The sequence below is a fragment of the Thalassophryne amazonica genome, chromosome 17 (genome assembly GCF_902500255.1).
Source record: "Thalassophryne amazonica chromosome 17, fThaAma1.1, whole genome shotgun sequence".
In the NCBI taxonomy this organism is placed as follows: Eukaryota; Metazoa; Chordata; class Actinopteri; order Batrachoidiformes; family Batrachoididae; genus Thalassophryne; species Thalassophryne amazonica.
Genome location: NC_047119.1, coordinates 64,713,465 through 64,729,025, shown reverse-complemented (window position 1 = coordinate 64,729,025; position 15,561 = coordinate 64,713,465). Strand labels below are relative to the sequence as shown.

The window sequence follows — 15,561 nt, the reverse complement described above, 5'->3', positions numbered from 1 at the left end:
CAACAATTACAATAAATCGAAATGTTTGTAAACTAAGGGAAAAGTGCGTTTATGGATGCTTTTTCTATGTATATTTGTGTTTTTATATTGATGACTCGATTTGTACTTGTATTTGATATACAAGCGCATGAAAGCTTTGAATTGCTCTTGTCCAATCAGCGACAGCGCTCCCTTTTCTTGGACCAATCACCTCTGGCGTCGAGACGCCGCTGCCTTTATAAGGACGTTGTGCGCTCTGACGGCAACACATATTTTCTCTTTAGCGTAAAGAAGACAGTCGGTAAAACATGGCAAGAACCAAGCAGACGGCTCGTAAGTCAACCGGTGGCAAAGCGCCAAGGAAGCAGCTCGCCACTAAAGCAGCCCGTAAGAGCGCTCCTGCCACCGGCGGCGTGAAAAAGCCTCACCGCTACAGACCCGGTACCGTGGCCCTCAGAGAGATTCGTCGCTACCAGAAATCCACCGAGCTGCTGATCCGCAAGCTGCCCTTCCAGCGCCTGGTGAGGGAAATCGCTCAGGATTTCAAGACTGATCTGCGTTTCCAGAGTAGCGCTGTGATGGCTCTGCAGGAGGCCAGTGAGGCTTATCTGGTCGGCCTGTTTGAGGACACCAATCTGTGCGCCATCCACGCCAAGAGGGTCACCATCATGCCCAAAGACATTCAGCTGGCTCGCCGGATCCGAGGAGAGAGGGCTTAAAGTGTGCTGAGAGAACCATAACCACACAAAACGGCTCTTTTAAGAGCCACTGCAATGAGACACACGAGTGTGTTCCTCTGTGTGGTGTATATATTAAGTTATTTTAAGATAAAAACGTTAACTTGAAACAAAATAAGTGAAAGCTCGCTTGAGAGAGTTGTTGCAACGGCGGCCGTTAAGACATAATTTTGTACTTTTGTAAGTGAGGCTCAACATTGGGTTGTTGGTTCGTGTTGAACTGATGCGCTGCTTCAGAGGGAAGCAGACGACCACATCATGAGTCCTTGGTAATTAGCCACGCCCACCGTGTGATTCTCAGCAGATGATTGGTAGACCACCTTTCGGACAAGTCCTGCATATGGTCCTTCAAGCTCTCAGTGGCCCCGCCTGCTGCTGTTCAGCAAGCAGCCTGTTTTGTGATTGGTCGGGCACAAAGAGTCCTCCGCCGCTCGGAGGGCTTATAAAAAAGGCTCTGTGCCACTCGGCAAGTACTTTTTCTCTGTGCTTTAACAGCGAAAGATTAGAGCGAAATCATGAGCGGAAGAGGCAAAACAGGCGGTAAAGCCAGAGCCAAGGCGAAGACTCGCTCCTCTCGTGCTGGATTGCAGTTTCCAGTCGGTCGTGTCCACCGTCTGCTGAGGAAGGGCAACTATGCGGAGCGTGTGGGTGCTGGAGCCCCCGTTTATCTGGCGGCTGTGCTCGAATATCTGACCGCTGAGATTCTCGAGCTGGCCGGCAACGCTGCTCGGGACAATAAGAAGACTCGTATCATTCCCCGTCACCTGCAGCTGGCTGTCCGCAACGACGAGGAGCTCAACAAACTGCTGGGCGGAGTGACCATCGCTCAGGGCGGCGTGCTGCCAAACATTCAGGCTGTTCTGTTGCCCAAAAAAACCGAGAAGCCCGCAAAGTCCAAGTAAACTTGTTCGTTCAGCTGGTACAGGCTGGACCCCAAAAAGGCTCTTTTCAGAGCCACATCACTTGTATTTAAGGAGTAACTACACTAAAGACAGTTAAGTAGAAATGTTATTTTATAGTGATAGAACAGATACATTGACACAAACTGCTTCATATCCAAAAATGGCAACAGCTCAAATGCCACCAAACAAAGTAGCCAGAAGCATATTTTACACAGCGAAAGAGCCAATTCACATGCCAATGTAGAGCAACTTGGTTAGGGTTAGTGATGGAACCACACTGACATAAAGTCCTACAAATCCAACATATATTTTCTCATTTTGTAAAATTATCTGCTACAAATTTCCCATATTTTATTCTTATCTTTTATTATTATTATTCATAACTGTCCCTCATATCAGTGGTCATGATTTTGTCGTAAATCACATTATGTTGTCAAGTGCAATATTGACAAAAGTTAGACTGTCCTATTTGTCACAGCTGTTGATGTTTGTCATCTCGTATTACTTGGGATCTATCAAATTACAAGGACCTGTGCAATTAATGTATCCAGTAGCCACTATCATGGCCTCCTATACAGGCGCAGGTTCGGTATAGTATTGTTCTTAATGCCTTAAATTTTTCTTTTATTTTTTTACCCTTTTATATTTTTTTTGGGTCGGAAACACATAGTACGTGTGTGTGTTGAGATGGGGATCTGGTGTATTAGTGCATGAATAAACCCTGTGCATAATGACAAATCAAAGACTGTGCAGTCCAGATATTTTTTTTATTACATATTTTATTGCCATCATTCCTGGAGCAATGGTGCCAAGCAAGCACCCATACTGGGCATTCCATGGCAGGTGTGTTGTGCAACTGCTGCCCCTCAAACAGTTCAAAAAAATTCCAATTTATATTCAAGATAACAGTTGCAAAGTACTGCTAACACATGCCTCCTGTTCCTGGAACCACCACAGAGGGTGTATCATGGAGCTTTGCATGAAATAAAGCATCTCTACCCTAAGCATATTCTGGTATCAAGCCAGAAATGTTGTCACCAATAATGAGCTCGTTGTAATCATGTCTTGTGATGTGATCATATCCAGTTCTAACAAACTGTCGATTCCACCAAGCATTCATTTATCAAGTTAGTTAGTAAAGCTAATCATATAAGGCTTACATTTAAACATTTTGCACAAAAAAAAACATCAAACCAAACATTGCAGGATGGTGGTCCAATAGTCGTGCAGACTTTAGGAAGCATCCATCTGTCCATTTTCTTCCGCTTTATCCGTTGCAGGCTTAACAGTCCGCTCCTAAAAATTGGTCCGCCCTGCATTCACTGCGCAAACGTCATTTCATTTTTAGCTTTTGTTTTTTTTTTTTTCTTTGAACCACTCAGTCATCTGCTCTTCAGCATTGCTTCACCATGTAAGAACAGGTTTCATTGTTTTTATCTCTTCTCCCCCCACCTATTTTTTTTATTTATTTATTTTTTTGGTATTTTGTGTTTTTAAAAACAGTTAAGTAGAAACCAGACAAGGACTAATTCCATAACTCATAAAAAGGAGAAGGGAAAGAAGCAATGACATAAACACAGCAAATAATGCTTCGATAATCATATGTTTGTCCAGCAAGTGGCGCATCAGCGCCAAAGAACAATCACCAGCCAGTGGCGGCCAAAGAAGAAAATAGCCACGCCCCTGTCTTCACTTACGTCCTCAGATGGGTTTTAAAGGCCGTAGACGTTTGAATGGTTCTGTTGTGTGTTATTTTAACGTTAGTTACGATGAGTGGAAGGGGCAAAGGCGGCAAAGGACTCGGAAAGGGAGGCGCTAAGCGGCACCGTAAAGTTCTTCGTGATAACATCCAGGGAATCACCAAACCCGCCATCCGCCGTCTGGCTCGCCGCGGCGGCGTCAAGCGGATTTCTGGTCTTATCTACGAGGAGACTCGCGGTGTGTTGAAGGTGTTCCTGGAGAACGTGATCCGTGATGCCGTCACCTACACTGAACACGCCAAGAGGAAGACTGTGACCGCCATGGATGTGGTGTACGCTCTGAAGAGACAGGGAAGGACCCTGTACGGCTTCGGTGGTTAAACCGCTTCAGTGTCTCTAATGACAACACAAAGGCTCTTTTAAGAGCCGCCCACTGTCCTATGAAAGAGTAAATCTCCTTTGATTGTATTGTTCCACAATCATCACAGCAAAACTGAATCAATATATGTTCATTGTACGTTGATTTGTGCTACTTCCCTATATTTGTATCATTCCAATCTTTGATACTATTATCGTTAAACAGTCCCACATCCCACAGGAGTATAATTGCTGCCTTGCTTGCTTTGTCAACTGTTGGATCAGGCAGTAAAATGTTATTTCCAAACGTCCTTATAGTAATTTGCGGTGATTACAGCCTGTGTCCGTGTTCGTCAGTGTTAACTGACCCTCATCCTTCTGTGGCGACTGCGGTCTGAACAAAACTTCTCAAGCAAAAGAACCTCACAGCAATGTTTCCGCCCCTCTTAACGCCATCCACCAATCACAGACGGGGAGTCCCACAGTTAAATTTGCATGCGGTGTCTTTAAATGAGCCGTTCTCGGAGTTGAAATCTTATTCGTTTTGTCTATCTGAAACATGCCCGAACCTTTGGCGTAATTGTTTGACCTCAACAAAACTGAGTTTAAACATGTTGCGCTCTTGTTTGTGTGCTAATATCCACCAAAATAGACTATCACATAATTATTGCAGCCAGTCAAGCTATAAATATGAGTAAGGATTTGGAATGATGTAATTTGGACGCCTGAAAGGAGTAATCATAGTGATTTATTGAGGGCACACTTCAAATGTAGCCAACTACACAGATTTTCCAATGGTAGTGTTGATTGAGGAGACACTTTCAATGACATGGCTAAATGTCACACGGCTAAATTAACGGTAGCTCATCTAGCTATAGTTAGCTTACTTTTATGATTTACACTTTTATTTTTACATGGTGTAGATTTTTAATGATTCTTTAGTTTATGGGTTCTTTAATAAATATCAACCATCAAAGTTTGGGGTTTCCATTAGACAGCATATAGAGTATATATTTTGTCTTTCTATAGTAACCTAGCGACGCCGCTGCCTTTATAAGGCCGGTGTGCGCTCTGACGGCAACACATATTTTCTCAGATTTGTTAAATCCATTTGACAAATTAAGAGCATGATTTCTAATTGAAATGATTATCATGCCATTACCTTGAGCAGCATTATTGCAAAAACATGATATCATTATTCTAGTCAAAGAAAAACAAGCCTTGATGACCTCTGACCTGTAGGTTGGTTTTAAACCAGGTGTCTCCACTACTTGATGCAGCTTTTTTCATGAATGAGGTCATAAGTTATTAGAACAACAAGAAAAGCGATGTTTTTGTGACCATGTTCGATGTAACTAATGCTTTTGATAAAGAAAAGTACAGCAAACTAGTTTGAAAATTATTAGAAATATTTTGTCATTCCATGAGAATGGTGAGAATTGGACTTAAATATTTTCACGTTTTACTAAGTTGTATTATTTTTATTTATATCCCGCAGCATTAAGGACATATTTGACTTTCACCAAAAATATTTTCCCATCTCAGGCATTAATTTTATTATTATTTTTCTGTCATTTCAAAATGTGGTCTCCGTTCTTATTCAACCCCATTATGTACACTATGGAAGCTATCTGAATATGGTCATTAAAAGCATTTTTGAAGAATTTTTTTGCAAAGCAATTAATATTTTTTTCTTTCTTTTTTATTTATTTATTTATTAGTTTATTTGACAGGGACAATGTACATTAATGAACATTTCTGTAAATGCACCAGAATTAGCCTTAGCGGCTGTTTTTCATCTTCAGTCCCTGGACAGGTGGTAACAATCACCCTAAAAATAAGTGTTAGTTAAAATACATACATAAAACACTTCACATTATTATACAGTTTAGTAAACATGATATATATATATATATATATATATATGTATATATATACGTATATATATGTGTATATATATATATATATATATATATATATATACGTATATATATGTATATATATATACGTATATATATATATTTATATATATGTATATATACGTATATATATATATATATATATGTATATATACGTATATATATATATATATGTATATATACGTATATATATATATATATATATGTATATATGTATATGTATATATATATATATATATATATATATATACGTATATATATGTATATATATATATGTATATATACGTATGTATATTTATATATATGTATATGTATATATATATATATGTATATGTATATATATATATATATATATATATATATATATATACGTATATATATACATATATACATATATATATATATATGTATATATATATATATGTATAAGAATTAAACATGCAGGTTAAATATATTTTCTAAGAATATTCAGGAGATTTGGTGCTGACATGTTTGATGGTCAACGAGCCACTTCCTTAGATTAACCTTAAATGTGTTAAAGGTGGTCATTTCTCTAATGACCGCAGGTACTGTGTTCCACTCTTGTGCTGCCCTCGCAGAGAAAGAAGCCTGACCAAAAGCATTTCTCCTCAGTGGGACCACACAGTCTCCTCTAGTGGCTCCCCTGGTGTTACGAACAGCAGCAGACCTTACATTCACAAACTGTTCCAGAGGCGGAGAGGACAGACCATTTATAACTTTAAACAAGAGACATAAATTTACATATTTAATCATATTTTGCCAGTTTAAAAGTTTATATTTCTGTAAAATAGCACAGTGGTGGTAGCGCTGAGGCTTCATATCCAATACTTTGATAGTTTGTCTCCAGTGGCTTGAGTGCTGTTGCATTTGTGTTGGACCATGTAGTCAGGCAGTATTTAATATGTGATAAAATCATTGCATGCATAAAAACTTTAGCTGCCTGTACAGATAGTTGAGGCCGTATATAACGAAAATTAGAGAGGCTAAATTTAACTTTGTGACACACTTTTTTAACCTGTGTTTTAAATGTGAATGTGTCAGAGCCAGACCCCTAAATATTTATATTCAGACACCACTTTGATCCTTTCCCCTGCCACATAGACATTTGGTTCAGTGACTAGACTTTTAGATCGTGTAAAAAACATTGCAACAGTTTTTGATACATTAAGTTGTAAACAATTTTCCTCAAGCCATGTTGTGACATCAGCCATGGACTGTGTTAATTTGTCACAGACCTGCTGTACATTATTTCCATCTACATAAAGAACAGAATCATCAGCATACATTTGAGTGAACAAATTTGGGCAGACCAATGGGAGATTATTTATATATAATGAAAATAATAGTGGCCCTAAAATTGAGCCCTGGGGCACTCCTGTATTAAGACAGAGAGAAGGTGAGTGATAATTACCAATTCTTACAGATTGTGACCTATTTGACAGATTCGACTCAACCCATTTTAATGCCCCAGGAGAAAAATTAAATCGTTGCAGTTTCATCAATAAAATATCATGGTTCATGGTGTCAAAGGCCTTTTTGAAATCAAGAAATATAGCTCCAACAACCCCACCTTTATCAAGTAATGATTTTATGTTTTCGGTGAGAAAGCAAGTTGCCGTTTCTGTGGAGTGTCTAGCTCTAAAGCCAAACTGCATCGGATGAAGGTTGAATGATGAGGTGTTGAGTCATTTGTTCAGCTACAATTTTCTCCAAGACTTTTGACACCGTAGACAAAATATTAATTGGACGATAATTTTGAACTGAAAACTTATCACCAGATTTGAACACTGGGATTACAGCAGCAGACTTCCATATTTTAGGAAACAGAGCCTGTGCAAATGATTGATTAATAGTGGTTGCAATTGGGTTAATTAAAAATGCAGCCAAGTCTTTTAGCATTAGAGCATCCATACCAAAACTATCTTTTGTTCTTGAAGATTTTAGGGTAGAGATAATTTGTAACACCTGAGTTTCTTAGACACACTTAAAAGTGAAAGCTGGCTCCACGGTTACAACTGGAGAGCTCAGTGTGACATTAGGGGAAAACCCTTGGGCTATAGATTTGACTGACTCTATGAAAAAATTATTGAAGGCGACAGCAACCTCTTGTACATTACATGTGATCCTATCTTGAATTTTTACTTCTAATTGGGGATTAGCTTTTGTTTTCTTTCCTGTTTTTTTCTTTTCCTTCGGGCAGCTTTGGTGTCATTTGGCGTAATATAAACAGTTAATTTATTGTCACTTTTTGTTTCTTTGAACTGCTCATTCATCTGCTTTTCATCATTGCTTCACCATATAAGAAGAGGTTTTATTGTTTTTGTCTCTTCTCCCACCCCCTTTATTATTATTTTGTTTTTGGTATGTTTTGGTGTGTTTTGCACTGCGACAGACTGGCGTCCTGTCTAGTGTGTACCCCGCTTTGTGCTCTATGATTGCTGGAATAGGCTCCAGGCCCCCGTAAGCCTTGATTAGTCTAAGTTGAAGATGAGTGTGTGTGTATTTTGTGTTTTTAAAGACAGTTAAGTAGAAATGTTATTACACATTACAGCGACAAACAGCAAATACCTTTACGCAAAGTACAACCCCTGGTAATAATTATGGAATCACCGGCCTCGGAGGATGTTCATTCAGTTGTTTAATTTTGTAGAAAAAAAGCAGATTACAGACATGACACAAAACTAAAGTTGTTTCAAATGGCAACTTTCTGCCTTTTAGAAACACTATAAGAAATCAGGAAAAAAAAATTGTGGCAGTCAGTAACGGTTACTTTTTTAGACCAAGCAGAGGGAAAAAAATATGGACTCACTCAATTCTGAGGAATAAATTATGGAATCACCCTGTAAATTTTCATTCCCAAAACTAACACCTGCATCAAATCAGATCTGCTCGTTAGTCTGCATCTAAAAAGGAGTGATCACACCTTGGAGAGCTGTTGCACCAAGTGGACTGACATGAATCATGGCTCCAACACGAGAGATGTCAATTGAAATGAAGGAGAGGATTATCAAACTCTTAAAAGAGGGTAAATCATCATGCAATGTTGCAAAAGATGTTGGTTGTTCACAGTCAGCTGTGTCTAAACTCTGGACCAAATACAAACAGCATGGGAAGGTTGTTAAAGGCAAACATACTGGTAGACCAAGGAAGACATCAAAGCATCAAGATAGAAAACTTAAAGCAATATGTCTCAAAAATCGAAAATGCACAATAAAACAAATGAGGAACAAATGGGAGGAAACTGGAGTCAACGTCTGTGACCGAACTGTAAGAAACCGCCTAAAGGAAATGGGATTTACATACAGAAAAGCTAAACGAAAGTCATCATTAACACCTAAACAGAAAAAAACAAGGTTACAATGGGTTAAGGAAAAGCAATCGTGGACTGTGGATGACTGGATGAAAGTCGTATTCAATCAATCAATCAATCCTTTTATATAGCGCCAAATCACAACAAACAGTTGCCCCAAGGCGCTCCATATTGTAAGGCAAGGCCATACAATAATTATGTAAAACCCCAACGGTCAAAACGACCCCCTGTGAGCAAGCACTTGGCTACAGTGGGAAGGAAAAACTCCCCCTTAACAGGAAGAAACCCCCAGCAGAACCAGGCTCAGGGAGGGGCAGTCCTCTGCTGGGACTGGTTGGGGCTGAGGGAGAGAACCAGGAAAAAGACATGCTGTGGAGGGGAGCAGAGATCGATCACTAATGATTAAATGCAGAGTGGTGCATACAGAGCAAAAAGAGAAAGAAACAGTGCATCATGGGAACCCCCCAGCAGTCTACGTCTATAGCAGCATAACTAAGGGATGGTTCAGGGTCACCTGATCCAGCCCTAACTATAAGCTTTAGCAAAAAGGAAAGTTTTAAGCCTAATCTTAAAAGTAGAGAGGGTGTCTGTCTCCCTGATCTGAATTGGGAGCTGGTTCCACAGGAGAGGAGCCTGAAAGCTGAAGGCTCTGCCTCCCATTCTACTCTTACAAACCCTAGGAACTACAAGTAAGCCTGCAGTCTGAGAGCGAAGCGCTCTATTGGGGTGATATGGTACTACGAGGTCCCTAAGATAAGATGGGACCTGATTATTCAAAACCTTATAAGTAAGAAGAAGAATTTTAAATTCTATTCTAGAATTAACAGGAAGCCAATGAAGAGAGGCCAATATGGGTGAGATATGCTCTCTCCTTCTAGTCCCCGTCAGTACTCTAGCTGCAGCATTTTGAATTAACTGAAGGCTTTTTAGGGAACTTTTAGGACAACCTGATAATAATGAATTACAATAGTCCAGCCTAGAGGAAATAAATGCATGAATTAGTTTTTCAGCATCACTCTGAGACAAGACCTTTCTGATTTTAGAGATATTGCGTAAATGCAAAAAAGCAGTCCTACATATTTGTTTAATATGCGCTTTGAATGACATATCCTGATCAAAAATGACTCCAAGATTTCTCACAGTATTACTAGAGGTCAGGGTAATGCCATCCAGAGTAAGGATCTGGTTAGACACCATGTTTCTAAGATTTGTGGGGCCAAGTACAATAACTTCAGTTTTATCTGAGTTTAAAAGCAGGAAATTAGAGGTCATCCATGTCTTTATGTCTGTAAGACAATCCTGCAGTTTAGCTAATTGGTGTGTGTCCTCTGGCTTCATGGATAGATAAAGCTGGGTATCATCTGCGTAACAATGAAAATTTAAGCAATACCGTCTAATAATACTGCCTAAGTGAAGCATGTATAAAGTGAATAAAATTGGTCCTAGCACAGAACCTTGTGGAACTCCATAATTAACTTTAGTCTGTGAAGAAGATTCCCCATTTACATGAACAAATTGTAATCTATTAGACAAATATGATTCAAACCACCGCAGCGCAGTGCCTTTAATACCTATGGCATGCTCTAATCTCTGTAATAAAATTTATGGTCAACAGTATCAAAAGCAGCACTGAGGTCTAACAGAACAAGCAGAGAGATGAGTCCACTGTCCGAGGCCATAAGAAGATCATTTGTAACCTTCACTAATGCTGTTTCTGTACTATGATGAATTCTAAAACCTGACTGAAACTCTTCAAATAGACCATTCCTCTGCAGATGATCAGTTAGCTGTTTTACAACTACCCTTTCAAGAATTTTTGAGAGAAAAGGAAGGTTGGAGATTGGCCTATAATTAGCTAAGATAGCTGGGTCAAGTGATGGCTTTTTAAGTAATGGTTTAATTACTGCCACCTTAAAAGCCTGTGGTACATAGCCAACTAACAAAGATAGATTGATCATATTTAAGATCGAAGCATTAAATAATGGTAGGGCTTCCTTGAGCAGCCTGGTAGGAATGGGGTCTAATAAACATGTTGATGGTTTGGATGAAGTAACTAATGAAAATAACTCAGACAGAACAATCGGAGAGAAAGAGTCTAAGCAAATACCGGCATCACTGAAAGCAGCCAAAGATAACGATACGTCTCTGGGATGGTTATGAGTAATTTTTTCTCTAATAGTTAAAATTTTGTTAGCAAAGAAAGTCATGAAGTCATTACTAGTTAAAGTTAATGGAATACTCAGCTCAATAGAGCTCTGACTCTTTGTCAGCCTGGCTACAGTGCTGAAAAGAAACCTGGGGTTGTTCTTATTTTCTTCAATTAGTGATGAGTAGAAAGATGTCCTAGCTTTACGGAGGGCTTTTTTATAGAGCAACAGACTCTTTTTCCAGGCTAAGTGAAGATCTTCTAAATTAGTGAGACGCCATTTCCTCTCCAACTTACGGGTTATCTGCTTTAAGCTACGAGTTTGTGAGTTATACCACGGAGTCAGACACTTCTGATTTAAAGCTCTCTTTTTCAGAGGAGCTACAGCATCCAAAGTTGTCTTCAATGAGGATGTAAAACTATTGACGAGATACTCTATCTCCCTTACAGAGTTTAGGTAGCTACTCTGCACTGTGTTGGTATATGGCATTAGAGAACATAAAGAAGGAATCATATCCTTAAACCTAGTTACAGCGCTTTCTGAAAGACTTCTAGTGTAATGAAACTTATTCCCCACTGCTGGGTAGTCCATCAGAGTAAATGTAAATGTTATTAAGAAATGATCAGACAGAAGGGAGTTTTCAGGGAATACTGTTAAGTCTTCTATTTCCATACCATAAGTCAGAACAAGATCTAAGATATGATTAAAGTGGTGTGTGGACTCATTTACTTTTTGAGCAAAGCCAATAGAGTCTAATAATAGATTAAATGCAGTGTTGAGGCTGTCATTCTCAGCATCTGTGTGGATGTTAAAATCGCCCACTATAATTATCTTATCTGAGCTAAGCACTAAGTCAGACAAAAGGTCTGAAAATTCACAGAGAAACTCACAGTAACGACCAGGTGGACGATAGATAATAACAAATAAAACTGGTTTTTGGGACTTCCAATTTGGATGGACAAGACTAAGAGACAAGCTTTCAAATGAATTAAAGCTCTGTCTGGGTTTTTGATTAATTAATAAGCTGGAATGGAAGATTGCTGCTAATCCTCCGCCCCGGCCCGTGCTACGAGCATTCTGACAGTTAGTGTGACTCGGGGGTGTTGACTCATTTAAACTAACATATTCATCCTGCTGTAACCAGGTTTCTGTAAGGCAGAATAAATCAATATGTTGATCAATTATTATATCATTTACTAACAGGGACTTAGAAGAGAGAGACCTAATGTTTAACAGACCACATTTAACTGTTTTAGTCTGTGGTGCAGTTGAAGGTGCTATATTATTTTTTCTTTTTGAATTTTTATGCTTAAATAGATTTTTGCTGGTTATTGGTAGTCTGGGAGCAGGCACCGTCTCTACGGGGATGGGGTAATGAGGGGATGGCAGGGGGAGAGAAGCTGCAGAGAGGTGTGTAAGACTACACACTACATTCAGTGATGAATCTCGAATCTGCATTGGGCAAGGTGATGATGCTGGAACTTTTGATTGGTGCCGTTCCAATGAGATTTATAAAGATGACTGCCTGAAGAGAACATGTAAATTTCCACAGTCATTGATGATATGGGGCTGCATGTTAGGTAAAGGCACTGGGGAGATGGCTGTCATTACATCATCAATAAATGCACAAGTTTACGTTGATATTTTGGACACTTTTCTTATCCCATCAATTGAAAGGATGTTTGGGGATGATGAAATCATTTTTCAAGATGATAATGCATCTTGCCATAGAGCAAAAACTGTGAAAACATTCCTTGCAAAAAGACACATAGGGTCAATGTCATGTCCTGCAAATAGTCTGGATCTTAATCCAATTGAAAATCTTTGGTGGACGTTGAAGAAAATGGTCCATGACAAGGCTCCAACCTGCAAAGCTGATCTGGCAACAGCAATCAGAGAAAGTTGGAGCCAGATTGATGAAGAGTACTGTTTGTCACTCATTAAGTCCATGCCTCAGAGACTGCAAGCTGTTATAAAAGCCAGAGGTGGTGCAACAAAATACTAGTGATGTGTTGGAGCGTTCTTTTGTTTGTCATGATTCCATAATTTTTTCCTCAGAATTGAGTGATTCCATATTTTTTTCCCCCTGCTTGGTCTAAAAAAGTAACCGTTACTGACTGCCACAATTTTTTTCCTGATTTCTTATAGTGTTTCTTAAAGCCAGAAAGTTGTCATTTGAAATGACTTTAGTTTTGTGTCATGTCTGTGATCTGCTTTTTTTCTACAAAATTAAACAACTGAATGAACATCCTCCGAGGCCGGTGATTCCATAATTTTTGCCAGGGGTTGTACTTCAAATCTTTAAGTGGCAACAGCTCAGATACCACCAACAAAGTAGCCAGAAGTACATTTTACACAGTGGAAGTGCTGATTCATATGTAGTGCAACCTGGTTTGGTTTAGTGATGGAACTGCATTGATATAAAGTTCTACAAATCCAACATATATTTCCTCATTTTGAAAATGTATCTGCTGCAAATTTCCCATATTTTATTCTTATCTTTATTTATTATTATTCATAACTATCCCTCATAAACATGCTTGTCTTATCAGAGTTTATGATTTTGATATGATCGAGAAAAGTTAGACTGTCCTATTTGTCACAACTGTTGATGTTTGTCATCTCGTGTTACTAAGGGATTTATCAAATTACAGGGACCTGTGCAATTAATGTATCCAGTAGCCACTATCATGGCCTCCTATACAAGCGCAGGTTCTCATTTGGACACGCTTGTTGTGTGTTGGGGGGTTTGGCTGGACATTTTGGTGTTTTATTTTCTTTGCTCTCCAGGTGGTATGCAAACTGGTTTTTTGTCTGTGGAGAAGGTGCTGGCAGAAGAGTCCTTCACCCTCATCAGCATTATTGGCTGCACTTGTGGAGGATGTTCACGTGCAGGCCTAATGACTTGCAGCACCTGTGGATGATGCTCACGTGCAAACTTAAAGACTTTCAGCTGAAGCAGATAATGAGATGGCCTTCTGCATTTAAGCCATGAGTGGTTCGAGCAGACTTGCCGGGAACTCGACCTTGTGACGTTCGGTTGTGAGACGCTGAGGACCGCGCCTGGGTTTGACACATCGTGCTTGTGAAGGAAAATGGGTGAGGGACACATGCTGTCAGCACACATCAGAGGTGATGATTGTCTGAATAAGTGTTAACAGTAATTTGGTATTTTGTTACGCAGTATATTTGAACATTGATGAGAATTGTGCAGCTCACTTCTCACTGCCGTGGCATACGGAATGATGATCCTCCACCTGTTGTGAGAAGCTGCTCATTTACATAAAGCTTAAATTCAGACCTGAATGTGTTGCTGATAGTGTGTGCCTTTGAAGGATATTTGTTGTAGCTGTTGACTTACCTCACCTTTTCCATCCTTCACAGAGTCAGTTTGTCGTGTCCACCTGGGGGGTGTTCGACGGTGAGTCTGGGTCCAGAAGCGTCGGGCTTCGATCCATTTGGGCGCTGCAGAGCGCGCCGTCCTTCACCTCGCCAGATAACCGCACATTTATGTTGTACACAGTTATTGCACAGAAGGAAAATAAATTTGTTTTGTTTTTGGAACCGCTTTCTGGTTATTTTAGCGCTGGGTTCAGTCAGACACTGGTCGCGCTCCTCAACTTGCATCTGCACATAACAACGCTGGTATCACAGTGTAAACAACACAACGTAGATCATATAAAGGTAGTGAATTTAGTGCTGTTTAGTATTCACTGATGTCCTTTTCTTAAAGTGTTTCTGCATTTGTATAGTATTGTTCTTAATGGTTTAAATTTTTCTTTTTTTTTAATCTTTTAGTTTTTGGTCTGAAAAGTGTGGCACATGTGCATGTTGCGATGAGGAACTGGTGTATTAGTGCACGAATGAAGCCTTGTGCATAATGACAAATCAAAGACTGTGCAGTTCAGATATTTTTTTTTATATCATTTTATTGCAGGGAACGACCCTGTATGGCCTTCGTAGTTAAGCCGCTTCAGTGTCTTTGATGACAACACAAAGGCTTCATCTTCTACCACTTAGTCCAATTAAGGGTCGCGGGGGGCTGGAGCCTATCCCAGCAGCCATAGAGCGCGAGGCGGGGTACACCCAGGACAGGACCCAGTCTGTCACAGGGCCACAAACAGACAAACACAGACACACCCACACACTACGGACAATTTAAAGATTCCAATCCACCTAACCCGCATGTCTCTGGATGTGGGAGGAAACCGGAGCACCCGGAGGAAACCCATGCAAACACGGGGAGAACATGCAAACTCCACACAGAAAGGCCACGGGAATTGAACCCACGACCTCTCGCTGTGAGGCAACAGTGCTAACCACTAAGCCACCGTGCTGCCCGCCAAGATTTATTATTAAGTACAATTCTGACAAATGAAGAACATGATTTCCAATTCAAATAATTATCGTGCCATTATCTTGAACAGCATTATTGCAAAAATTGTTTATCATTAGCAAACTATTTTTTAATTTAGGAAGAAATATTTTG

The 15,561-nt window shown here is 39.6% G+C and overlaps 2 protein-coding genes across 2 annotated transcripts; both read left to right on the top strand.

Annotated features, from left to right (window-relative positions):
* The first annotated feature begins 750 nt into the window (after positions 1 to 750).
* LOC117528903 (histone H2A) lies at positions 751 to 1,686 on the top strand. Its single transcript, XM_034191525.1, has one exon. The coding sequence runs from the start codon at positions 1,232 to 1,234 to the stop codon at positions 1,616 to 1,618; it is 387 nt and encodes a 128-aa protein (XP_034047416.1). The 5' UTR covers positions 751 to 1,231; the 3' UTR covers positions 1,619 to 1,686.
* A 1,686-nt stretch (positions 1,687 to 3,372) lies between these two features.
* On the top strand, positions 3,373 to 3,850 carry LOC117528906 (histone H4). Its single transcript, XM_034191529.1, has one exon. It carries the CDS (start codon positions 3,388 to 3,390, stop codon positions 3,697 to 3,699), a length of 312 nt encoding a protein of 103 aa, XP_034047420.1. The 5' UTR covers positions 3,373 to 3,387; the 3' UTR covers positions 3,700 to 3,850.
* Positions 3,851 to 15,561: the final 11,711 nt, after the last annotated feature.

Coding starts and splice junctions, on each gene's coding strand:
- LOC117528903 (XM_034191525.1), top strand. CDS start 1,232: ATGAGCGGAAGAGGCAAAACAGGCGGTAAAGCCAGAGCCAAGGCGAAG.
- LOC117528906 (XM_034191529.1), top strand. CDS start 3,388: ATGAGTGGAAGGGGCAAAGGCGGCAAAGGACTCGGAAAGGGAGGCGCT.